Source organism: Leopardus geoffroyi, chromosome E1, assembly GCF_018350155.1.
Source record: "Leopardus geoffroyi isolate Oge1 chromosome E1, O.geoffroyi_Oge1_pat1.0, whole genome shotgun sequence".
Taxonomy (NCBI): domain Eukaryota; kingdom Metazoa; phylum Chordata; class Mammalia; order Carnivora; family Felidae; genus Leopardus; species Leopardus geoffroyi.
In genome coordinates this window covers 56,916,391-56,941,288 of record NC_059330.1, presented here as the reverse complement: position 1 = coordinate 56,941,288, position 24,898 = coordinate 56,916,391, and the positions used below count along the sequence as shown (strand labels likewise).

Here is a 24,898-nt window from a genome sequence, read left to right as displayed (position 1 = left end):
TCTCTGTCTCTCAAAAATAAATAAATGTAAAAAAAAAAAAAAAACAACTGTAAATACACCAGGGGGAAAAACTGGGGAAAACAGATTTAACAATAGTGGCAAAGCACTGCCCCCGCCGCCAGAGGAGGGTGACGGGCCCCTGGCACTGCCTGGACCCTTCAGTCTCTCAACTTGGAGAGGCTTGAAAATGTCCGTATCAGTGTTCGGGGGGTTTGTCTTTTTTTTTTTTTTTTTTGCGTGTTTTTGCAAAAACAGGTAAACCAAAGAAGCAAGGAGCTGAGTCAGATCCTGCTTTATTTTTCCTTCAGAACCACAACTGTCTCCACCCTAGCACATTAAAAATAATTCAGGATGCATGATGTGTTGGAGAGTGGGTGTAAGAGAAGGGAAAATGCCTAGCTCTATACAGAGTAGTGCGTACTGAGAATGTACTATAACTGTCTGTTTCCGAAACTGAGTGAGTCTGACTAATTACACCCCGATTTGTATTCAATGCGGTAGGATTCACACCCTGGCACTCAAGAACCTTATAAATAAGAAGTCTGCCATCTCCCCGCACTGGAAAACTGACCAGGATCCCAATATACCATCAGAGGGACTGGGTCCTTTCCCTCCACTCCCAGAAGGAGTAAAACTGTTGAAAGGCAGCCCCCGAGATACACGAGCACGGCTTGTTCACCTCTGAGCAGAACAACCGCTCCTGCCCACCAGGCCGCTGGCAGATCTCACAACACTTCCGTTAACGAAAAGGATGCATCTCAGGGTCACCTCGAGAAACCGGGAAACCGGAGTCAGGGACGCGAAAAGGCCCAGGGCTGAAATCTAGGGTGAGAGGAAGAAGCCGTGCTTCGAGAAGGACGACAGATGGCACGACAACACCTCAAACTAAAATCCTGCTCAAAACCCAACGTGCACAGCACTCGGGTCAGAGGAAAAAACCAGAGAAAACAGGACAGGTGGCTCAAAATGTCTTCGGGAGAGCGGACGGGGCTTCGGGAGGCGGCTGGCTGCCACACGGAGCGAGAAAGGACAAAACAGGAATGCGCTCTGGCAGGACCCGTGCCCCTCTATCCCAGCCAACCCAAAGAACAACCTGGAAGCGGCTGCCCGCGGGGTTGGCTTGTGCGCCAGGCCACCTCCTCAGGAAGCACTCCACCTGCCAGATTTCTGCACACCTCGCACTCGCTACCCCCCCCCCCAGAAGACCAGACTCGGGGCTCTTCTCACACTGTGGTCACACATGCAAGGCGCCTGGGGCCCCCGCAGGTCTCCCTAGCTGTTTTGACAAAGGAAATCTGAATGGATGCAATAAAACCCAAATAAAAATACAAATGCCGGCTTAATGCAAAAGACATAAAAGACAAAAAAGAAGGGGCGCCTGGGTGGCGCAGTCGGTTAAGCATCCGACTTCAGCCAGGTCACGATCTCGCGGTCCGTGAGTTCGAGCCCCGCGTTGGGCTCTGGGCTGATGGCTCGGAGCCTGGAGCCTGCTTCCGATTCTGTGTCTCCCTCTCTCTCTGCCCCTCCCCCGTTCATGCTCTGTCTCTCGCTGTCCCAAAAATAAATAAACGTTGAAAAAAAAAAAATTAAAAAAAAAAAAAAAGACAAAAAAGAAAAGAAAACACACACGTTCAGAGACGTCATTAACTTACTGATGCACTTCACTTCGTACGTGGAGGGAGGCACAGGGCTGGCTGCGAGCAAGGAAGAGGGGAGGACGTGTGGGTCTCGCTAGGCCCTGCCCTCCCCCACCCTCCTCTCTGAGGGCTAATTCCAGCACCTCCTCACCACAGCCTGACACTAGGAAACTGACCCGTCCCCGAGCGGGTTTGTGGCAGGGCCGGTGGGGACCGAGCCCACAGCCAATCTCTCCCTCCTGCCTTCGTCATCTGGTCTCAGCAGGAAGCCAGGAGGCACCTAAGGAAAAAGGGACTAGAAACAAAAACAAACAAAAACAAAAAAAACGGGATGAAACGAACAAAAATGAAACGCGAGAGAGAAGAACAAAAAGTCAGTCTTGTGGTCGTGGGCCATTTAATCAACAGCGGTACCCCGGCAAACAGCTTCTCCGTTTATTCAACCTACAGAAACACATCGTTCAAACTCCTAATAAGGGGTTTGCCAACAGGACTTTGTAGGATTTAGGAAGATGTAAAAACAAAAAAAGAAGTCGCCACATTCCCCACCAAAAGGGCTCTGCTCCTAAGGGAGGTATTAGCTCACTGAAGGATCAAAGTGTTTCGTGGGGAACACGTAGATCTCGTGTCCAAAAACGGACCACAGGGCGACATTTCAGGCTGAGTTTCCGTCAAACCCACCTCCCGAGTCCTCGTACTCAAAGCTCAAGTGCACACGTGTCGGCTGATCAAGTGCAATCTGAGAGACTACTATGCATTTAGCGCTGACACTCGAGGGAACAAGGAAAATAATACACGAGGTCACTGCCCCCGAGGAACATTCGAAACAGCTGCATGGAACCCTGAGAACGAAAGAAACGCTAATTACAAGGGGGAGTAGCTAACACGGATGACCCTGATAAGGGATCGAGGAAGGGGAGACAGACCCTAGCAGCGGTGCTCAGAGGCCTGGGAAAGTCAGCTGGGTCAGCGGGACGGAGATTCAGAGGACAGACGGGAGAAGCAAGCAGCGAAGGGAAGGAAGGAAGGAAGGGTCAAAGGGGTGTGAGGGCCAGAAAAACACCGTGTGGCAAGCCAGGACAGCACAGAGCAGACTTAAACGTCCATGTTCGTGAAGTAAGGTGAAACAGAGAGGGGAGGACAGGAAGGGCCTTGCGAGAGAGCAAAGGAGTTTAGAGCGGGTGGGAGAGGTAAGAGGTCAAACAGGCGACTGCCGGGCAGACACAGTGTATGGCAGCCGAACGGAGGGCGACCTGTCCGCGTACAAGACGTAAGGACAGAACAAATAACTCAGGTGGTGCAGGGAGAGAAGGAGACAGGAAGCGCGTGACCCGAAGGCACGACCAGAGGACAGGTGTGCTGGGACGCAGACGGTGGGCGCTCTGGAAGAAGGACGGGGCTTCTGAAAGGAGGGAAGCTGGCCAGAGCAGGGCAGGAGGGGAGGGCACCACGTGGCTGGCGCTGATGGCCGGACAAGGTGGCGGTCCTCGGGGTGGCAGGGCACGTGGCAGAGCCTCTCCCATCACGCGCTCCAACTGGTCAAAACGACGGCTGTCCTCAGGTGAAAAGGGATCATTGGCAAGGGGACGCCTCGCCGGCGAATGCTGGCAGAGAGCCGTCTGGGCCGCGGGCTTTCCTCCCCCTCGGGGCCCTGGCCTCCCGCGTGTCCCTCCATTTGCTCTCCAGCAACTTTACCCTACCTCTGGGTCACGCAGGAAGGGGCCCTTAACGGTCAGCGGGGGGAAAGCTGTCACTGAACACGTCTAAGTTTTAAAATTATGTTTTAGCTCAGAAATTTCCACGCGCAGCCCTCTCGAGCCAGCACGCCAGAACCTTCCTGCCCATCCAGAGCCCCTTCAGTCCCCCTCCCCACGACCCAGGCAGAGGAGCCCCGGGAAACGTGCTTGGCTGAGACTGGACAAGTCCAAGGCGCCCCCGCGAACAAGAGCCTTCGGAAAACACCGCGGGCACACGCGGGGCGCCGGAGGCCTGGCAGGATAAAGAGAACCGAACGCGGGCAGCAGACCTCTACCACGAGGTGTGTCTCAGGTTCCTCACCCTCCGAGGTGCCTCAGGTGGTCTCGGGTGATTTCTCAACTCAATGAGGCTCTCCCGTTCCGTTTCTGGGCAAATATGGCATGAGAGCAGGCCCTTAAAACGCCACAACCGTTTTGCTGGTTTCTGCAGAAACTCCACCTCCGTTTTGCTGGTTTGCCATTTAATTCAAATGGGTTAGTGAGAACGCTCACATGATTTCCTAATGCTATGGATACACTGATCCCAAAACAAACGCTACACTGAATGGATCAAATGCAATTAACATACTTGATACACACCCCCCCCCCCCCCCCAGCAACTTACGAGCAACTTACACTAGTCGCTGTTCCCCTAAGCCATTTTCAGGCCATACTAAATTACAGTAACGCTCTCGGTTAACAGACAAGGGCATCCGTTCACGGAGTGGCATCTTCCCCGACAGTCTCCTCCCCACGGGACCCCCGTAAAGCAGGGCTTGGATCCACCCCCAGATCCCACAGGCCGACCACCTCCCCAACGCCGCTGTCACCGCCACGTGCTGTGACTAGCGCCTCACACCTTCTGAGGCTCGCTCTCAAAAACGTTTCCCTTGAAGCCATAGTTCCGTTCTTGCTTTAACTGGCCATCTCTCTCCTCACTCTGAATGAGCCGCAAAGACTATTTCTACAGGAAGTCTGTTATACTCCTGCTTAAGCTCAAGGGAAAAAACGGTGATAGAGCCAGGTAAATGAGGATTTTATGACGTACAACTTCAGCTTGAAAAAGTGGCAAATGACACCACACCAAAAAATCACTAAAGAACTTAAAACGTTCTGGCTTCTAATTCCCGAAGGAAAACACATTTCGTTTTCAGATTAAAAAATATTTTCGGGGGCACCTTGGGTGGCTCCGTCGGTTGAGCATCCGACTTCAGCTCAGGTCATGATCTCCCAGTGGGATCGAGCCCTGAACCGGGCTCTGTGCTGACAGGGAGGAGGAGACTGGCTGGGATTCTCTCTCTCCCTCTCTGCTCCTTCCCTGCTCGTGCGTGTGCATGCACACACTCTCTCTCTTTCTCTCAAAATAAATAAACTTAAAAAATATATATTTTCTGGGACGCCTGGGTGGCTCAGTCGGTCGAGTGACCGACTTTGGCTCAGGTCATGATCTCATGGTTTGTGAGTTCAAGCCCCGCGTCGGGCACAGTGCTGACAGCTCAGAGCCTGGAACCTGCTTCTGATTCTGTCTCCCTCTCTCTGCCCCTCCCCCACTCATGCTCTGTCTCTCTGTCTCAGAAATAAATAAACATAAAAAAAATTTTTTTTAATTAAAAAAATAAAATAAAATAAAATAAAAAATATATATTTTCTCACAACTCAAAAGAAAATGATTTCTTGCTTCAAAATAAAAGCAATTTAAAAATGCATTAATTTTAAAAGACTGGGAGGTGGTTCAGAATTTGAATTTCAGTCTCCTGTAAATCCATGCATAAAAATGGGCAGGACGAACTTTACCATTTTGAAAATAACAAAGTAAGGAAAATAAGGAAGTTGATCGCTAGACAGTCAAAACTCCTCTTTATGAAGCTAGTGTCTGCAGAAGAGACCAAAATACCTTTGCCACACAGAATCAGGGTTGCACGGAGCTTTTAAGATAGTATTTCATGTTTTAGAAAACAGAATGGCTCCTGTCCCCCTGCCCCACCAGGCCTGGCCCAGTCCTCGGGGCAGTCCTCTGCCCCACACGGTGCCACTGGGCTCTGTTGCTCCCTCACCCCTCTCCCCCAGTTCCACCAGCCTCTACCAACTGAAAAGGGTCAGGCCGCCAACCCTGGGCAGATAATCCACAGGCTGGCCAATAACCTACATCCTAGCTCCAGGGGAGAGATGACCGGATCAAGTCTCTCCAGAATCTGAACTAGGAAACAAGACCAGAATCGGTCACTTAGAAACTGAAACAATATAACAAGAAATGCCACAAACTGGGGCCTGCGGGGTTTTGAATAGCTCAAAGAGCTCGTGAGCTGAAGCCACAAGGGAGGGAAGCCCAGGAGCGAGCAAAGCAGCCAGCTGGTAGGAGAGGGGGGCTCCCGCGTACGGAGCAAGGCAGAGTCCCACGGGGTAAAGTTCCAGGGACAACTGCTGCGGACAGACGTTCCCCAGAGCTGCCAGGAACCACCCTCCAATGCCAGGTCCTTGGAGCTCAGCCCATCCAGCTTGCGTTCCTGCATTTCTGTGCAATTCACATCACCCCACATGTGCTCCCGTGAACAATGCCCCTTCTCAAGCTCTCTGGAGTGGGTCTGTGCTGCACACAACCAAAAGCCAAAACGGCACGTATAACATGCAAACAGGAAACAAGCCTTTCTTGATAAACCATTCACAAAACATACTCAACAGGCCTAGTATTTAAGGGAAATACAGGGGCGCCTGGCTGGCTCCATCAGTAGAGCACAACACTCTTGATCTTGGGGTTGTGAGTTTGAGCCCCACGTTGGGGGTTAAAATGACTTAAAAATAAAATCTTGTAAAAGAAAAAAAAAAAAAAGGAAATACAGAACTAGAAACACCACCCCCACACCAAAAGTAAAACCCCCAAAACCTCACACTGACTGAGGAGAGGCACAAGGCAACTTTCTGAGGTAATGGATGGAAAGGTTCTACAAGTGACGTGTTGGTCACTCTTCCTTCAAAACCGATCAAAACGGACACTGAGTATGTGACCATTTCACTGTATGTAAATTATACCTCAATTTACAAAAACAAACTCCCTAAATCTAAATTGTTTCCTTGAGAGGACTTGAGTTTTGGGGGCTATTTTTCAAAACTATATTGACCCGGATAAATCTCACAACCAAGGCTGAGCAGAAACAACCAGATGCAAAAACACCTGAGTTTCTAGTTAAATACAGAAACGAAACAGCCAACACTCATCAATGGTGTTCAAAGTGAGAGCGGCGGCCAACTTTGAGGTGGGAGGGAGGTGGGGAGTGGGACTCGGGGAAGAAAAAACCCTCTCCACATCCCTCTTCTACTTTAACAAACAAAAAGAACAAAATCCAGAGGAAAAAGTATTTCATCAGAATCCTGCTTCTGAGGGGCAAAGGGGGAGGGAGAGAGAGAGAGAAATCTTAGGCAGGCTCCAAGCTCAGGGCAGATCCCCGCGCGGGACTCGATCCCGCGACCCTGAGATCACGACCTGAGCTGAAATCAAGAAACGGACACTTAATCAACTGAGCCACCCAGGCGCCTCAACTCAAATCCGTGTATCAACCTGAGGTGCAGTTTTAAAAAAACAAACAGGGGGCGCCTGGGTGGCGCAGTCGGTTAAGCGTCCGACTTCAGCCAGGTCACGATCTCACGGTCCGGGAGTTCGAGCCCCGCGTCGGGCCCTGGGCTGATGGCTCAGAGCCTGGAGCCTGTTTCCGATTCTGTGTCTCCCTCTCTCTCTGCCCCTCCCCCGTTCATGCTCTGTCTCTCTCTGTCCCAAAAATAAATAAACGTTGAAAAAAAAAAAAAACAAAAACAAAAAACAGGCAGGTTTTGATTTTCAGAGACTGACAGTTTAAAGACACTTCACAAACTCTAGCCGTGGCTCGTCAGCATAAAAACAGAACAAGTAAAAATGGGAGAATGGAGACAAATGATAAACATCCGGCTACAGATCAAACCTGAATACATCCAGCTACAGTCAAATCTGAATACTTAAAACAGGCCAAAGAGTAAATCAAAATAGAAAGTACTTACAGCCATAATTAACTCAAAGGGGTGTTTATACACCCTCACTGGTGACTGGTATTTCTGCACCATGATTGTAACACAACAGCAAACTTCTCACACCTGCAAGACACAAATGCATTGCGATTAAAAAAAAAAAAACAAAAAACCCGCGATACAGGGAAAATTTAAATCCGTATTTACTCAGCAAACCACAGCCCGAGTGTAGAAAGGGCCCTCAATAGGTCGCATCATTCTCTACACGCAAAAATCAAAAGATGCTACTTTGATTACACGAGGAAGGAGAAGGGAAAGAGACAGTTTAAGAGTCGGTGAAGGAAGTTCAAGTGTAATGAGAGAATCCCCTCTGGTCGGCCTCCCGGGGCCTCTCCAGGGGATGTACAGGGGTACAAGATCCCAGTCCTCTCTGGCACTGAGATGTTACGATCCGAGTATCAGTTCCCGAATCATTTTTCTCTTCCACAACTTTTACAACAAGCCAAACCAAAACGATGGCACTTCGGGATATGAAGTCTGGAGACACACAAGCATCAAAGTGGAAGAAAATACTACCGTATCTCAAATGATGGAAAACTCCTCAAAAGCGAGCTTCGAAGTCTAACGGTCCATCCCTGTTTTCGAACTGCGGTGACCACAATTTCAGAGACTTGTCTTCACGGGGCGGCAACACCAAGCACTCTGGCTAGAGGCTCCCCTGAAACTTCCAAGCCTCAAATAGCTGTGGTATCTGTCGGCAATCAATTCAAGTGCTAGAGGTCTACTTCCCCGGGGGTACCCCCTGGCACCTTCCCCGAGGTACGTATTCCTGCCCTGGTGGTGCCAGCCGCCGTGCACGGTCATGAAAAAACACACTCTTTTTGGTGGGGGGGGGGAGTCCTCCGCGAGACCCTACTTCCCTATTTAAAAATGAGGAAGAAAAAGAAATCCAAAGAGCCTACCTGTCCTGCTGAGGATAATCATTAAGAAGGTTACTTCATGCTGGATACGGTGAGGGGCTATTCCAAAGTACAAAATGGAAAATACTCAAGGAGCCCAAAGTCTAGCTGTAAAAAAAAAAAAAAAAAAAGAAAAGGATTACGGAAATATATTTTATTTCAGAAGATTCCTATCTACATTATTACATTTAAACAGGTCTGGAACTCTCTCCGGCATGTTTGTTTAGCTTATCTCTCTGAAGGAACAGGTTATGTTGGAAAACAGCGCTGACAGTCTGAAAACTGCCACACAATTACTCTCGGTGACCTCAAGCACGTCCCTTGACTTCCCGTGGACTCAGTTTCACCTCTGTACAACGAGGTTTGGAGTGCGATAACCTTGAAAGACTTCCAGCTCTAAAATCATGACACGCAGAGCCCCAACTCCGGAACTCTCCACCTCCCCTGGAAGCCCCGCATTAATCCTCACTCTGGGACTGGCAGGTCCTGATGCGCTGGGACCACGAGCTATTCCGTTTTGCAACCCTGGCGATGCTGGAGCACAATTTGAAAACTGGGAAAACGGATTTCCGAGGATCTCCCAGAGAAGGGGAGGGCGATTACGGGGTATACAAAGGGATGCGGGGGGCTGGGAGACTCAAAAAGCAGTGCTCGGCTGAGATACTCTAACATCCATTCACGATTCCGCTGCCCGGCAGAACCCAAAGTGACCACGCTGGGGAACCTGCTAATTCACGAACTTCTGAACTCCTGCCAGTTCCCAGCTTCGGATGCTCGGGTCCAGAGAAACCTCCTCCGTGGGAATCCGGAGTTACGACGGCCAAGTGGCACCCCGGACCCGGGCAGCCTCTATTGCATGACAATTGGTGCTTAAAAATCAGCCAATGGCCAGACCCAGGGAGTCCACCGCGCGCAAGCTGAGGGCAGCCGGGCCCTCGGGCCGGTACGGGGGCTCCAGCGCGGCGGCCCCCGCGGGCCCCCAGCCCCGACCGGCCCGGGGGAGGGGAGCCGGGGACGGGATCAGACCCCAAATTCTGTCTCCCGCAGGGAGGGCTCCCGGAGTGGGAAAGCGGAGGGGGGAGGGGGGAGTGCGGGAGCGGGGTGGGGGGGGGGGGGCGCTCCCGCCGGGGCGGAGGAAGCCGAGGGGCCGCGAAGGGCCCCGCGACGCCGGGAGGGGCCGGGCCGGGCCGGGCCGGGGGCGCGCTCGGAGCCCGCCGCGGCGACGCGCGCCTACCTCTTGTCAGAAAGGCCGGGCCCGGAACGCGGGGCGGCGGGGGGAGCTCATGCCGGCGGCTCCGGGGTGCCGTCGCCGTTCCACCGCCTGCGATCGCAGCTCCGCCGCCGGTTCCGGGGAGTGGACCGGGAGGGGGGAGGGGGGCGGGCAAGGGAGGGGCGCGGCGAGGCTCCAGTGGTTGTTACGGGTGACGGGGAGGGCGGGGCCGGACGGCCGGAAGGGGCGCGCGTGCGCGAGCGCGGCCGAAGGACGGAGGCGGGCGCTACGACCGTTGCTAGGGGAAGGGGAGGAGGGGGACGACCCGGGCCGAGCCGCGCTGCGCAAGCGCCATCTCGGCGGCCGGCGGGCGTGGGAGGAGCTCGGAGCTGGCGCCGGCCCCGACGCAAGGCTAGTCTCGCAAGAGGTCGCTGGCCCCGCCCTGTTTTCGTCACAGGGCGTGGCTAGGCCGAGGGGCGGGGCTCGCGGGCCGCGGTGGGGGCGGCGGGAGGCGGGGCGAGACACCGGAGGGCGGGCAAGCTGGGCCTGGAGTTGCGCCGAGTTGGAGCCAGCCGGTTCCTGCCAGGTCAGAGTCAGCTCGGGGCCGGGGCCAGGCCGCTGCTACGAGGCCTGGCCGGCGCCGGAGGTCCGGTGCCTCCTCATTTTTTATGGACTGCTCGGGGGCGGCAGGCCTCCCCCTGCAGCGCCCTGACCGCATTCTCACCAAGTAATGCAGCGGAGGCGAGTGCCAGGGCTTGGGAGGGGCTGGGTGGAACCGAGCATCGTCTTGTCAACACGTCCAGGCCGCGCGATGGAAGGAACGCGGGGCCAGGTCAGCCCCTGGGGACCAGGAGGGCTGCATTCCAGCGGGACAGCCGCACTTCCAGCTGTAGCTTCAGAGCGCGAGGGTGATGCACCTTGAGACCCGGCGCCTTACGGGGAGCGAGGGCTGGAGGGGGGCACGGCGCACGTACCCCCACACACCGCAAGGCTGGCTTTACCGCCAGCACACAATTTCTCCGGCCGTGTCACTACTGCGCCCTTTGCATTAGTCACCCTGGGTGGCTGCACTTCGGATGCTGCCCCTGCACAGAACATTTCCGGAACTGCTTTGGAATTTCCTTCAGGGTCAGTTTAGCAGGCACCCAAGAGCACCATTTATAACTTCATCACACCCTACTTTTCTCTGACCCTCATTTTCCAACTTGAGCAGCCACACTGCTCACTAGACTCAGCTCCGACGGGCTTCGGCCAGTTTGTAAAAATTGCATCCACCTTCAAAAGATGCTTTCGGAAAGAAACATCCCGGGAATGATGAACCTCCCGGTAGGAGTAAACAGCGGCACCCATGAAATGGTCTTGTCAAAAATTGACCTGATCTGATAAGCTCTAGGTGTAACCACCAATTTACTGGAAATAGAGAACAGAGAAACGTGCCAAATGATTTCAGGGGGAAAGAATCGCCCAAGTTTCAACTGTGGGAAACACTGCATGACAAACATATTATTTATCGGATCAATTCTAAAGGAAAAAGGGAGGGGGGGGAAGGGCCTAAAAGAGATGGGGAGACCATTCAGCCATACACTTATGGTTTGTAGGCTTTTGTGTATATATAGTATACTTCAGTTAAAACTTTTCCAAAAGGGGCACCTGGGTGGCTCCGTCGGTCAGTTAAGGGACCAACGCTTGATTTCGGCTCCGGTCATGATCTCACGGTTCGTGGGATCGAGCCCCAAGTCAGACTCCTGCTGCCAGCACGGAATTGAAATTCAGTCTCTCTCTCTCTCTCTCTCTCTTTCTTTCTCTCTCTCTTTCTCTGCCCCTCCCTCACTCACACGCATGCCCACACGCTCTCTCTCAACCCTTTAAAAAAAAAAAAAAACTTTTCAGAGGAAAAAAAAAAAACAGAACTAAGACATTGACCATGAACCTTATTTCTGTCTTGATTCTCACCAGTGAAATACATTGTTGTGAAACCGGGGAGTTTAAACACTTTGGACATGTTACGATACTAAAAAAATTAATTTTTTTAGGTGAGATAATGGTATTATAGCTAACATTTTTCAAAGAAGCCCTATCTTATAAGGAGGTGCCCAGAAATATTTTGCAGTGAAATGATGCGGTGTTGGAAATTACTTTCAAAATAATCTAGGTGGGGAGAGGGAGGAGTAAGGGCTAAGACGAAATAAGATCGGTCCTAGGTTGATAATTGTTCATTGTATGGTTCCGTCCGCTTTTGTACACTTGGAAATGACCAATGTTTGAGTTACCACATTTGAAATTACCAATAGTAAGACGTTTTTCACACACACGAAAAAGATGGCTTGTCACCACTGAGGCTTACGTTGGATTGTTTTTAAATCAGTTTTATTGGGCAATTGTCGAAAATGCACAAGAAACTCTCCCGAGCCACATACCACAGAGTTACGTGAAAAGATCTAGTCTCCAGTCTCTTTTCTTTAGCACGTGTACATGGACCTCTTATGATGTGGCAGACACTGTGTGAAGCCTAAAGATGAGTACAGTGTGGGGGCGCCTGGGTGACGCAGCTGGTTGAGCGGCCGACTTCGGCTCAGGTCATGATCTCACAGTTCATGGGTTCGAGCCCCACATCGGGCTCTGTGCTGACAGCTCAGAGCCTGGAGCCTGTTTCGGATCCCGTGTCTCCCTCTCTCTCTGCCCCTCCCCTGTTCACGCTCTGTCTCTGTCTCAAAAATAAATAAACATTAAAATATATATATATATAATTTATAAAATAAAACATAAGGGGTGCCTGGGTGGCTCAGTCAGTTGAGCGTCCGACTTCGGCTCAGGTCATGATCTCACATCTCGTGAGTTCGAGCCCCGCTTCGGGCTCTGGGCTGACAGCTCGGAGCCTGGAGCCTGCTTCCGATTCTGTGTCTCCCTCTCTCTCTCTCTGCCCCTAAGCCACTCACATTCTGTCTCTGTCTCTCTCAAAAATAAGTAAACATTAAAAAAATATATAAAAAAAGATGAGTACCGTGTGGAAGGGGAAAGGGAGAAGTGCAGGGGTCAGGTGTGGCTGCCGGTGACCAGGACCCCCAAGCAAAAGTGTCATGACGGAACAGAAGTTTATGTCCCTCACACATGAATGGCGTCCAAGGCTGGTATTGTGTCTCATCATCACTATCAATTGCCGATTCCCCCAAAGGGCCACCCTGATGACCCAAGGCTACGGTGATTAAGTCAAGTCCAGCAGGGGAGAGCTCCACCTTAACCAGAGTCAGCCTGGAGACACTCTTGGTGGGTCAGCGGAGGGGGGGGAGGTCGGGGGCACGTTTCAGGGGATGTGAGTCTGGGCTTAAGCATTCGAGGCAGCTGTCTCAAAACCGGGACCAAGAAGGACTAGGTCCGTTCGGTGATGTAGTTGTTTAGACCTGACGGGTACAGCGGGTCTTGAAGATTTGAGCCTCGACGAGTACACGGCCGTCTGATAAACAAGCTGTTTGCCAAGATGAGCCATCTTTTGTTAGAAGGCATTATTTTTTCATGAGTTTCCCGAAGCAAACGGTGAAGCCGTGCGTTGGTTTACGGTCTTATCTTCCCCGGCCAGGAATTTTCCAGACACACAGCGAGTCGTGTTGACACAGGAGTCCCGATAGTCAGGCTGTGTGGACGCGGGCGGTCTCGTCTCTCATCGGCGGGGCCGTGGGGTCCTTCTGTCTTGCTGCCTTGTCTTATCTCAATGTTTCCTGCACCCCCAGCCAGCAAGGAGGAGGAGAGTGAAGGTGAGGCGCTAACGCCCCTCCTCGATGGCACTTTGTGGATGTAACGCGTGTGCGTGCGCAGTAGTGCGTGCGTGACAAGGCAAAGGGCAGGACGGCCGGCGGGACGGCGGAAGCACCGGTGGAGGTGACGTGACGTGGCCCCGCTCGTCTGCCGCAGCACCCCTGGCTCTCTTCCTCAGACTCGCAAGTTGTACCACGAGAGAATTCTGAGACCCCTGGAGGGAGCCCCCAGCTCTGTGAGCCTTCTTCCTAATAAGCTCCTCACCTGCTGTCACCTCTCGTTGGGTAGACGGAAGCCTTGATGGGGACCCTGGGACGGAAACCGAAGAGTCCCAAGTTCTGGCATCCGTAAAGAGACCCTCTGGTTCCTTTGGGTGGCTCAGCTGAGTGTCCACTAGGAGCCCGGATCTAAAGCTCCTGTTCCACGTGGCCACCTCCGTGTGGCTGATGTGTCAGGACGTGGATGGACGTGGATCCCTGGGCCGCTCACACCTGGGCCTGGGCACAGACCCTGTGGCTGTGAACATCTTCCCCAGTAGAAGTAACCTGAGCTGGGGACACTGTCACTGTCCCTGCAGCCACATCTTCTCCATCGCTCTTGGTGCCCTTTCAGGAGTCATTCCGAGGGAAGCCTGGGAAGGTGGTGACACCGAGAGGTTTGGGGATATGTTTTAAGGGGAGGGTCATTCAGGGGAGACGCTGGGAGCCAAGTGACAGTCTCAGCTCAAATTCCAGCCTCTGGAGCCCAACCTCCTCCCCACAGCAGCCAAAGAAATGGGAAATGAGGTCTGAATGATCCCTTTGAATGTGACCGAGAGTCAGGGTCAATTAAGTATCCAGGCTGTGTGACAGGCCCAATGGCACTTATACTCCGGTGGCCCTCCCTCCCATCCCCGCGTTGGTCCTTTACACATTGGTCAGTCACAGGGACGTGCCAGCCCTCTTCCACGTCTGGAAGAGATTACTTTCTCCTTTGGTGGCAAAAGACAGCCTTGCAAAACATGACAGATTCTCCTGACACGGGCCATCTGGCGAAGTTTCCAGCCTGGAGAAGTCTGGGGGTTGGGGGAGGTAGGTTCCCCCACAGGCACAATTTCCTAATTGCGCTCTGGCGGTCAGCCAGCGGCCTTGAGCGAATACCATTGCCTCGTTTCCAACTGGGAAAACTTGAGGCCAGGAAGCCAGATTTGCAGAAGTTATCATCCGACCTTACCCATCTCCGAAACATTTCCTTGCAATCCGGAGAGGGCAGCGCTCCCGCTTTCTTAATTGGTTTGGCCGCCGAAGTCTTCCCCCTTCCAGGGCACCCTGAAGGCTGCCACCAGACTATTCTCTCCCGAAACCACCAACGCAAACTCACCCCTTCACTCGACACCTGCGCTGATGACAGAAATCGATGTAAGCATCAAAGCCTGCCATCCGAGGTCGTCTCTGAATCTGGTCCCCAGCTTTCCCTCTGTCCGGAATGATTTTATTTCCATCCCCCCGCTGTCTGTTCCCTGACTCGTGCCTTTGTTAACTAGGCAAACACTTATTCGGCTCCTTAATTTATTCAGACACCATATCGAGCGCGGGAGTGTGGGAAGATACACTATAGAAAAGCAGATTTTCCCCCCAGGTGCTCAGCCTACGGCACAGGACAGACGTGGAAACGGCGGAGATGTAGCTGCTGAGTTCCACAGCCCTCCCCGAAGCCTTTCTTGTCACCTGTTCTTTCTCTAGATGCTTATGTGCTCGGCACTTCGTTGAAGGCAAGCTGTCTTCAACGAGATTATGAAAGAATCGGGTCGGGGCGCCTGGGTGGCTCGGTCGGTTAAGCATCCGACTCTTGACCTCGGCTCAGGTCACGATCGTACCGGTTCGCGGTTTCGAGCCCCTTGTCGGGCTCTGTGCTGACAGCGTGGAGCCTGCTTGGGATTCTCTCTCTCCTTCTCTCTCCGCCCCTCCCCTCCCCACTCACGTGCTCTCTCTCTCTCTCTCTCTTAAAATAAACTCGAAAAGAAGAACCAGGTCTGTGTCCCATCAAATTGGAAGTTGCTTGGGTCCTAGGACCACATGTACTCATGTTCTCCCACCTACCCTGGCACCTGGCGTTTTTCCAGAGCCCTATTACATATTGGTTGGGTTGAAGTCATGAGCCTTACATTCGGCCTTTATTCTTTTCTTTTTTAAATGTTTCTAACATTTAATGTATTTTTGAGAGACAGAGAGAGTGCCAGCAGGGGAGGGGCAGAGAGAGAGGGAGACACAGAATCCCAAGCAGGTTCCAGGCTCTGGGTTGTAGCAACAGAGCCCGATGCAGGGCTCGAACCCATGAACCGTGAGATCATGACCTGAGCCAAGGTCGGCCGACCAACCGAATGAGCCACCCAGGCACACCCCACCCCCCACCCCCTAGCCTTTATTCTAAGTGCATTAAACACATCTCTCCATCCCATGGACTGAGCTGAAGCATCCTTGAGGGCGGTGGTCTCCCCACCCCGGTCTGTCCTCTGTGTCACCAGGCTAGGACATCTAGAGCCTAGGGAAGCAGCCTGGTTTAGGTGGCAAATTGTTGCGTGTGCCCTGAGAAGCACAGCGCTCCTCCAGTGAGATTTAGGACAACAAAGGATGGCCTGAGGCCTTTCAGCTTCCGGCTCAGAGACATAAAAATAGCCAACCCAATCATACTTCTTTTTGGTTTGTTTGTTTGTTTCGCAAAATATAGTCCTGGCTTCTCCGCCCCGATGCAGCTGTGTGGCACTTTTCTTGTAGGCTGGAGGGGGACTTAGGTTAGCAAGCCAGCAGTGGGTCCCCAGGCTGCTCTGCTGGTGACACAAGTCTGGGGGTGGGGTTGGCCTGGCAGGACCCACGGAGTGCTAACAAGGGACCGACCAAAGGTCACACAACAAGGGGACCCTGAGCGAGGAATGAGAAGCCGATCCCTCGGGGCGCCTGGGTGGCTCGGTCAGTTGAGCGTCAGACTTCAGTTCAGGTCGTGATCGCGCGGTTCATGGGTTCGAGCCCCGCGTCGGGCTCTGTGCTGACAGCTCGGAACCTGGAGCCTGCTTCGGATTCTGTGTCTCCCTCTCTCTCTTCCCCTCCCCTGCTCACACTCTGTCTCTCTCTCTCTCTCTCTCTCTCAAAAATAAATAAACATTAAAAAAAAAAAGAAGAAGCTTGAGCCCTCTAAATCTGATCAATGAAGCATCTGTCCCAAGGCTAACTGTGGACGGCAGCCCTTTCAGTCTGTGGCCCAGAGGTCCCCCGCTTTCTCTGTGACACAGATAAAAGAGAGCCTGCCTCAGACCCCAAAATCTCCTGTCGCCCTAAAGGCTTTTGAACATGGTAGGGGGTGGGGGGAGTATTTCCGCTCAATTCCTTATTTGGGGCGCCGCCCACAGCCAGCCGTCCAACAGCTCTGCCTCCAGAATGTTCTGTGGCCTCCCGCTGAGAACCACGCATCTGCTCATTTCACACCTCGCTGAAAATCCCATCTCTCAGCCCTTCCTACCATGGCAGCGCCTGATGGAACCATGGCTGTAGCCCAGAGCAGCTTCGGAGGCCTTGTTCTTCCAAAGGGGGGGAAAAGAAAAATTTTTTTTAATTGGATGTTGATGGGATTTGGTGTCAGAAAACGTTTCTCACAGGGTTTTCAAGCTTAGATAAGCCAATGTTTGCGAAAACCGTTTGTAAACGGTGAGGCTGTATGCAAAGGCTTCCCACAGCCAGACATCTTATAGCTCTGCCTCGGGAACGTTCTGTAACCAGAGATGATTATGACCCTGCCTACGCCTCTGGTTGGTTGCTAGAACAATCCTCTGTTTATTTAGATAAGCCCTTCGCCACCTGAAATTTCCCCCCAAACCCAAACATAACAAACACAGAGTGCTGATCAAAAGACCAGTCTTCGCCTGAGTGGCTGGAGACACAGACCTACCCGCTTTCCTTGGTAAAGCGCCTTCGATAATTATAAGCTAGATAGGACTTGAAGGTGTCGGGGAAATGCAGGCAGAGGCGGTCACCTTGCTCAGCTGGGCACGGCAGCCCCGGTCACCGGTCACCCTCCACGTTCGGAGAGCTCACTCCACTCTTAAGTGCTAAGGCGACCTTCCTCCACACCCCCCGGGGACAAGAGGTACATCTTTGAACTTCACACAGCAGGGAAAGGAGACTTTTTACCACCAGCAGGCTCAGGAAGCACCCAAAGCCAGAGGACAAAGACATCTCTGTCCTTGGTGACCAAGGCCGACCTCTGTGTCCGGTTGAAAGGTTCAGGACGTGCACCAGGAGAAGGGCTGGCATCACAGGCAGGGACGCGAAGGACTTCTCTGGGGACCGGCTTCTTAGCGGCTCAGAGAGTCTTTCTCCGGTGCTGACGACCTGAGTTTATCCCACACTCCAGGAAACCAAGGTACGGGGAGGCCTGGTTGTTTAAACCCTGCGGAGAACTCAGAACTCTGGAGCCGGCTGACCATGCCTCTCTTGCCAAAGGACATCCGAAGACGGCGCCCTCTTTAATTTAGTTGAATTAAGAGTTCCAGCTGAGACCAAAACAGCTCCCTCGGCCACCTCCCAACCGCATTGGGCCGGTGCTAGGCATTTCACACCCACCCTCACTGATCCTCGGAAGAGCCCATTTTACAGATGGGGGCACCAAGGCACACACAGGGTAAGCAACTTCCAGGGCAGAGACTCTGAGCCCAACACCGACTCCAACGCTCACGGGGGGTATTCACGTTGCATCAGCTTCTCCCTGTTTTGCATTTTGTTCTTTCTTCCAGCTCACCAGCTTCCAGATTTGTATGCCCAGGTGTCGTGGTGGAAAGCCCATCACCCATAAGCACAGAAGGCATGTGAAATGCCAGGCCCGATGGACGGAGGCGCCCGTGCGTCCTCGGACATTCTGCCGAGCGCGGCTGAGCCAAGAACGTCTCTGGCCTTAAGCCATTTCCATATGGGCCCTGGGTAGCAGTCTGAACTGTCCCGACTTACAAATCCTTTAACTAACAAGTGGCGATAACCTGCACGACTTCTTAACGTTCCATTTATTCTTCCAAGCGTCTGTGGTTCGGAGATCTAGAATCGCGGCGCTCCTGAGTGCCGAGCACATGACATAACGGAGGGAAGAAACGCTCCACAACTTTGCCAGCCAGGGAGGAAGTTCAAGTTTCAGCAGGCTCAGTGGAGTTAAAGGTACCCTGCACTCGGCGAGAATAATAGGAAGAATTTTCTTTCCCTTTCTTTACTTTTTTTTTTTTTTTTTTTTGGTAGAAATCTCTGCGCCCAGCGTGGGGCTCGAACTCCCAACCCCGAGATCAAGAGCGGCACGCGAGCGGACCCAGCAACACACTTCCGCCAAAGCCCTCCACGGCGGGGCCGACCACACGACGGTAATTTTAAGCTTTTAAGAAATTAGCACAGTTATTTATTTATTTTATTATGTTTCATTTTAGGGAGCGTGCGCGCGCGTGTGTGAGCGGGGGAGAGAGAGAGAGAGAGAAAGGGAGAGAGGGTCTTAAGCAGGCTCCATGCCCAGAGCAGAGCCCGATGCGGGGCCCTGACCCGAGCCCATGTTAAGAGTCGGACGCTCGACCGACCGAGCCACCCAGGTGCCCCTGTCATTGTTTAAGTTAAAAAATAACATCTGCCATAGTAGACTGTCTACGAGGCACCCATCCCACGTCTTCAGTCCTCAACGCCCCGACTTTGTTCAGGCATTTGCCCCCGTCCATGTTACGGGGCCCCAGGGCCACCTCCGGCAGGTAGACCAGGTGACCCTAAGGCATCCCTTCTCCCACGGACAGATTTTTTTTTTTAATTTTATTTTTACATTTATTTATTTTTTTTGAGAGACAGAGAGACAAAGTGAGAGTGGGGGAGGGGCAGAGAGAGGGGGAGACGCAGAATCTGAAGCAGGCTCCAGGCTCCGAGCCATCAGCACAGAGCCCGACGCGGGGCTCGAACTTGTGAACCGCGGGAGCGTGACCTGAGCCGAAGTCGGAGGCTCAACCGACTGAGCCCCCCGGGGCGCCCCTCCCACGGACAGATTTGGGAGTGAGCGTGTCACCCAGTTGTGACCAATGAGACCTGCAGGGAAGTCTGCCAGGGGGTGCCGGAAGGGTTCCCGCACTCTGAAAAAGGGAGACACAGAAACAGAAGTCCCCTATGTCTGTGTCTGGCCCTGTTGTGCCTGCTCGGGTCCCTGAGGCTGTTACCGTTGGGCCGTGTGCAGAAGAGGAGCCACGTTTAGTGGGGAGGATGCTGGGGCCTCGGGGAGGAGGTGGAAGAAGCAGAGGGAGTCTCTGGTGACGTGTCCTTGCCACGCGTGGGGCCCTCCTCCTGCCAGACATCGAGTCCCGTGAACCCATCGGCGTCCTCACCGGGCGGCCCAGTTTCATGCCACGCGTTCTCTTCCTCGTAGCGAGCTGCCGTAACCCCTCCCTCTCGGTGGCGGACTCTTTGTGGGGTTTTCCGAGGCCTGAGCTGCCTGCCCCTGACTCATGAGGACCCACATGGTCTGTTGAGCCCGCGGGTAAGCTGCGCTTTTTTTTTTTTAATTTTTTTTTTAATGTTTATTTATTTTTGAGACAGAGAGAGAGAGACAGAGCATGAACAGGGGAGGAGCGGAAAGAGAGGGAGACACAGAATCTGAAACAGGCTCCAGGCTCTGGGCTGTCAGCACAGAGCCTGACGCGGGGCTCGAACTCACGGACCGTGAGATCATGACCTGAGCCGAAGTCGGACGCTTAACCGACCAAGCCACCCAGGCGCCCCTAAACTGCACTTTCAAGATCAGGGTCAGAGAAGGGAGACGCAACGGGAGGGGGCACTCCTACTCCCTTCTGTAAGCAGGGCTGGCCTGGGCGGAGTGATAAGGTGGAGATCCCGGGCTTAGCGCCAAAGGATCCGGGCTCCCATTCCCGGGTCACAGTGGCAGGCGGTGTGGCCTTGGGCAGGACACTTCACCGTTCTGGGACGAGTTGCTCGTCTGTAACACGGGAAGAATCACGCCTAGAGCTGTTGTAAGGGTTGGAGCGAACGCACGCGGCGGGGCCACTGTTCAAAATCCTTATCAGTTTCCCGTATCTTTTTCTAGACTCTTCTGCCGTATCCTGAACCCCCTTTTCCCTGCTCTCTGCTGTCCTCGCTCTATCTGTGTCAACCGGGGGGTTCTTAGTCGCAGACAACGGGGTCCGCTGTAGCTGGTTCAAGCCAAAGGGGTTTCTGAAGGGGGTGGGGGGGCAGGGAGCTCACGGGGTTACTGAGATGCCGCCACCGGGCAGGCTTCCAGGAACAACCGGAGAACCGGCTCACCGACGGGGCCGCACCAGGATCGGGAAGCTGCCAAGTCAGGATGTTGCTACCTTGGCTCCCGTCTCCAGAACCGGGCTGGCTCTGCCACAGTAGACGCCACCAACACCGTGCTCTGTCCCCTACCCCTGCCTGCAGCGTGAGTGCTGAGTCAAGTCTCCCGCGGAGCATGCGATTAGTTGAATCTAAATCACACATCTGAGCGCCAGCGGGTCTTACGTTTCCACGTTGGAAAGGGGACACCTGCAATCTGGAAATCTGAGCACAATCCACGTGTAGAGAGAGGTACAAAACCTCTGGGGCAGCCTCAGACTGTGGTGGGGAGAAGATCAAGGACACATGCTTGGGAGTCACGCACCTGCTTCCCCGTCCATCGGGGGTGACTCGGTGACGGGCTCCGGTGTGACCCCAGCAGAGCTCAGACGCGAGAGGCGAGGCCAGGAGACCGAACAGGCCATTCCTGGGGGTACATGGTTGATGGGTCCTGCACATTTTGTACTTTTAAGAACATGCTTGGGTGGGGTTCAGGACATGGTACCCCCAAATTTGGCATCTTGGCACGTTAAATATTGCAAGCTAAAGGGATTTGAGAAGACAACAGAAGCAGGAAGTTCAGGCCGACCTTCCTCCACTTTTCCCTGACATAGGTCATAAAATCCTGACATGAGAGGCACCTGGGGGGCTCAGCTGGTTGAGCATCTGACTCTTGATCTCAGCTCAGGTGTTGATCTCAAGGTCATGAGTTCAGGCCCCACGTTGGGCTCCATGCTGGGTGTGAAGCCTAGAAAGGAAAGAAAAGAAAGAGAGAAAGAAATGAGAGGAAGGAAGGAAGGAAGGAAGAAAGGAAGGAAGGAAGGAAGGAAGGAAGGAAGGAAGGAAGGAAGGAAGGAAGGAAGGAAGGAAGGAAGAAAGAAAGAAAGAAAAGGAAGGAAGAAAAAGGAAGGAAGGAAGGAAGAGAAAGAAAGTGAGAGAGGGAGGGAGGGAGGAAGGAAGGAAGGAAGGAAGAAGGCAGGGAGGGAGGAAAGAAGGAAGGAAAGAAAGAAAGAAAGAAAGAAAGAGAAAAGGAGAGAGAGAGAGGAAGGAAGAAGGGAAGGAGGGAGGGAGGAAGGAAGGGGAAGGGGAGGAAGGAAGGGGAAGGGAAGGAAGAAAGGGAGGAAGGAAGAAAGGGAGAGAGAGAAAGAAAAGAAAGAGAGGAAAGGAAGGAAGGAAGGGTAGAAGGAAGGAAGGGAGGGAGAAAGAAAGAAATAAAAATGAAGGAAGGAAGGGGAAGGGAAAAGAAGGGAAGGAAGAAAGAGGGAGGGAGGAAGGAAGGAAGGGAGAGAGAAAAGAAAGACGAAAGGAAGGAAGGAAGAAGGAAGGAACGAAGGAAGGAAGAAAGAAATCGATCCTGGGGCACCTGAGTGGCTCAGTGGGTTAAGCGTCCAACTTCAGCTCAGGTCATGATCTCACGGTTCGTGGGTTCCAGCCTCACGACGGGCTCTGTGCTGACAGCTCAGAGCCTGGAGCCTGCTTCGGATTCTGTGTCTCCCTCTCTCTCTACGCCTCCCCTGTTCGTGCTCTGTCTCTCTCTCTCTCTTCCTCAGAAATAAATAAACATTAAAAAAAAAAAAATCCTGATGTGAGAGGTGCCCTCCCTCCGCCCAGGGCAAAGGGGGGCGTCTCCGACGCCAGGGGGACGCCAGGAAGAATCCCAACAAACGGCCCTTCCGAGCGTGCCCCCGCTCACCACCCTTACCTCTAATTTTTGACCTGTCACATTCCTCCACGACCCTCCACTCGGCCTCAAACCCAGCACGAAAATACTCAGGTTTAACCGTTTCCTCACGTGTTCATTTCCTCGTGACAACTCCCGGTGTCACAAACAACTTCCACTCCGTAACCGCTGGGTGTTTTTCTCCGCTAACGTCGTTGTCGGTTTCATTTTCAGACCTCGCCGGGGACCTTACGAGAGTCCAGGAAACATTCTTCCTCCCTGTGCTTCTCCGCTTCTGTCTCCAGTTGGCGATCTCTCGGCCAGACTGGCCCTCTCCTCAGGGATGAAGATACTACTCATTACGTGCCCTTGGACGTGCTATTTTGCACTCACTCAGCCTAAGTGCTGTTCATCAGGCGCTAAAAGAAACCCTGCTTCCTGTCCTGCCAGAGAGCTGGACGCCTTCACGACAACCCGGTCTCCTCTCCCACCGGGTACGGGCCGTTTGTGAGCCTTTCCTCCAGCGACTACGGTGATTTGAGCCTCGGCGTCTCAACTCCTGAGAGACACAGGTGTTTCTTGCGTGGCCGGGGGCCTGGAAATGACCCACAACCCCTAAGGAGGGTGGGTGGCCGAGTGATCTGCTGAAGACTCTTATTTTCCTTCCCCCATCGCTGCGCGCGGAGGCTCATTTTCCTGGCTGGTAATCTAGCCCTTGGGACCCTGCTCGGGAAGACAGCCAAGCCAGCCGCTGCCTCCATCCCATCGAAGAGGGTGGGGAGGCTACTGGAAGGTGCTAGTTACTTCTTTCCTGTTCCGGACCCCCTGGGATCACCTTGCCAGCCAAAGCCTGCGCTCCCTGCGTAAAAAGACAGGAACGCGCTTACAGAGGTGATGCTGATGTTACTAGAGACGCCAGTGGGTCTGTGTACTACCCGCACGCGTGTGAGAACAGTTACGTGACAGAGGCTCCCGTGCTGCGGAAATGTAACCTTGACTCAGGAAAGATGACCTTCTCTGGCCACGGCCAGGGCTCTCCCTGGGTTAAATGCCATTCCTGGACCGGCAGCTGGAAATACTCTGTCCTTTGTTACCTTTGGACTCAGTGGCGCCCGAGATTGCGTTACATAAGAGAAAAGTGTCCGTTGCCACTTGGAAAGTGTAGGGCTCAAAGGACAGTCTGACGTGGGTGGAGACAAAGGGGCCTCATTCACATTCCTTCCCTTCTTTGTCCTTTCTAGTTAGGGTGACAGGTGTCCCGGTTGGCCCAAGGCAGTCTCCGGGTATGCCTGTGGACTCAGAGTAATTATTCACAATGCCCTCCTGTCACTCTCAGAAGTGACCTGGTTGGATGACACATTTTAAGATCATCGGTTTGTAGCGGTCGAGACGAGGGAGACAAGGCCTCTCTGTGGAGACGGACCCCCCTCGAGAGCCTGCCCGGATAAGAGGCATTAGGTTGAAGAAAGCAGCACTTTTTCCAAACCCTTCCAAAGAGCCCTCTGCGATGCCCGCCCTTCGTGGCTCTGAGCAGCCACACCCCCCCAGCTCGTGAGCCACTGGGGTGACCAAGCTAAGCCAGGTGGACCTGTTGGCCTTCTGGGTGTGATGAGAAAATCACGTTATTCCTGCCATCCAGCTGACCCGGCAGCCGCCCAAGATGAAAGGCCAGTCTTGCTGCTGGGCCCCCAAGTCTCAGGCCTTCCGGTCGCAGGTTCAAGGGCACATAGGTGCCAGGCTGGCACAGGAGCTCTTGTTTTTAGGGTCTTCTGACCATGCCGGGTCCCATCACGGCCCATTCTGCCATCCCACATAGATCTGCAGCTAGAGAGATGGGAATACGAGGGAGGGCCGGGCAGGGGTCTTCAGGGAGCCTCAAAGATCTGACACCCCGCCCCCCCCCAAACTTAACCTTTTGCCTCCAGCTCCGCGGTAATGAAGGCACACCTAATCCCTCAGCCCTGAGAATGTTTCTTCCTGCAGGAGACGGCCAAGGCCAACAGGGGGATGGGTTTTCCTGAGCCATCGCTGGGGACAGACCAACTCCGTGGAGCAAATTCTCCTCTGGGGCTTGATCCGTGAAGTTACTCTATAATTCATCAGCTCCGTCTAGAAGCTGTGGAACACATCGATCACCATTAGGCTGTCAAAACATCCATTCAGCCGGCAAGAATAGCTTATTAGAGTTTTTAAAAATACCAGTCGTTTGCAAAGACGTTGGTCGGGTCTCTGCATCTCTGCATGCACCCAGAAAGTGCCTCTGCACAGAGGTTAGTTCGTTAGCGTTTCCTGCAAGGAAGAGAGAGAGGCTGGAGACCGTGGGGGCTCAACGGACCCAGAGAGCAACACCTATGGCATCAAAAGGATGCTGAACGTTTAATTTTGTAAACATGGGGCGTTGGCCTGTAAGTCACGGTCCAAAATCTCCCCCAGCCCGAGGCCTGGCCCCCACTCACATCCACAGTCCACGAAGAAGGGTAAATTCTACAGTCGGTGATCGAGTATCTTGCCTGGTAGCTTCTTGGAGGAATGGGCAGAGGTTGCGGAAAAGTCTGTGGACCTCCACGGTTGTTCGAACACGCTGTCGCTGGCAAAAGTGCCTCTTTGAATTTCAAATCAAAAATCCTG

The 24,898-nt window shown here is 53.3% G+C and overlaps 1 protein-coding gene and 2 long non-coding RNA genes across 4 annotated transcripts in view; 2 read left to right on the top strand and 1 right to left on the bottom strand.

The window, feature by feature from the left end:
- Positions 1–9,913, bottom strand: part of SEC14L1 (SEC14 like lipid binding 1) — a 54,793-nt gene extending 44,880 nt beyond the window's left edge. The window contains exons 1-3 of one of the 2 annotated variants that reach the window (XM_045490922.1): positions 9,560–9,913; positions 8,329–8,433; positions 7,400–7,492 (exon numbers count right to left, since the gene is read on the bottom strand). In XM_045490922.1, coding sequence (XP_045346878.1) covers positions 7,400–7,462 — 63 coding nt within the window. In that variant the 5' untranslated portion in view covers positions 7,463–7,492; positions 8,329–8,433; positions 9,560–9,913. The remainder of the gene's footprint in view (positions 1–7,399; positions 7,493–8,328; positions 8,434–9,559) is intronic. The other variant, XM_045490923.1, reaches the window with a different exon arrangement.
- Positions 9,914–17,566: 7,653 nt separating this feature from the next.
- On the top strand, positions 17,567–18,133 carry LOC123604601. Its single transcript, XR_006715384.1, has 3 exons — positions 17,567–17,677; positions 17,758–17,935; positions 18,048–18,133. It is a non-coding gene; the product is annotated as an uncharacterized LOC123604601 (long non-coding RNA).
- Positions 18,134–18,136: 3 nt separating this feature from the next.
- LOC123604600 lies at positions 18,137–22,644 on the top strand. The gene is made up of 3 exons (XR_006715383.1): positions 18,137–18,459; positions 18,538–18,656; positions 22,505–22,644. It is a non-coding gene; the product is annotated as an uncharacterized LOC123604600 (long non-coding RNA).
- Positions 22,645–24,898: the final 2,254 nt, after the last annotated feature.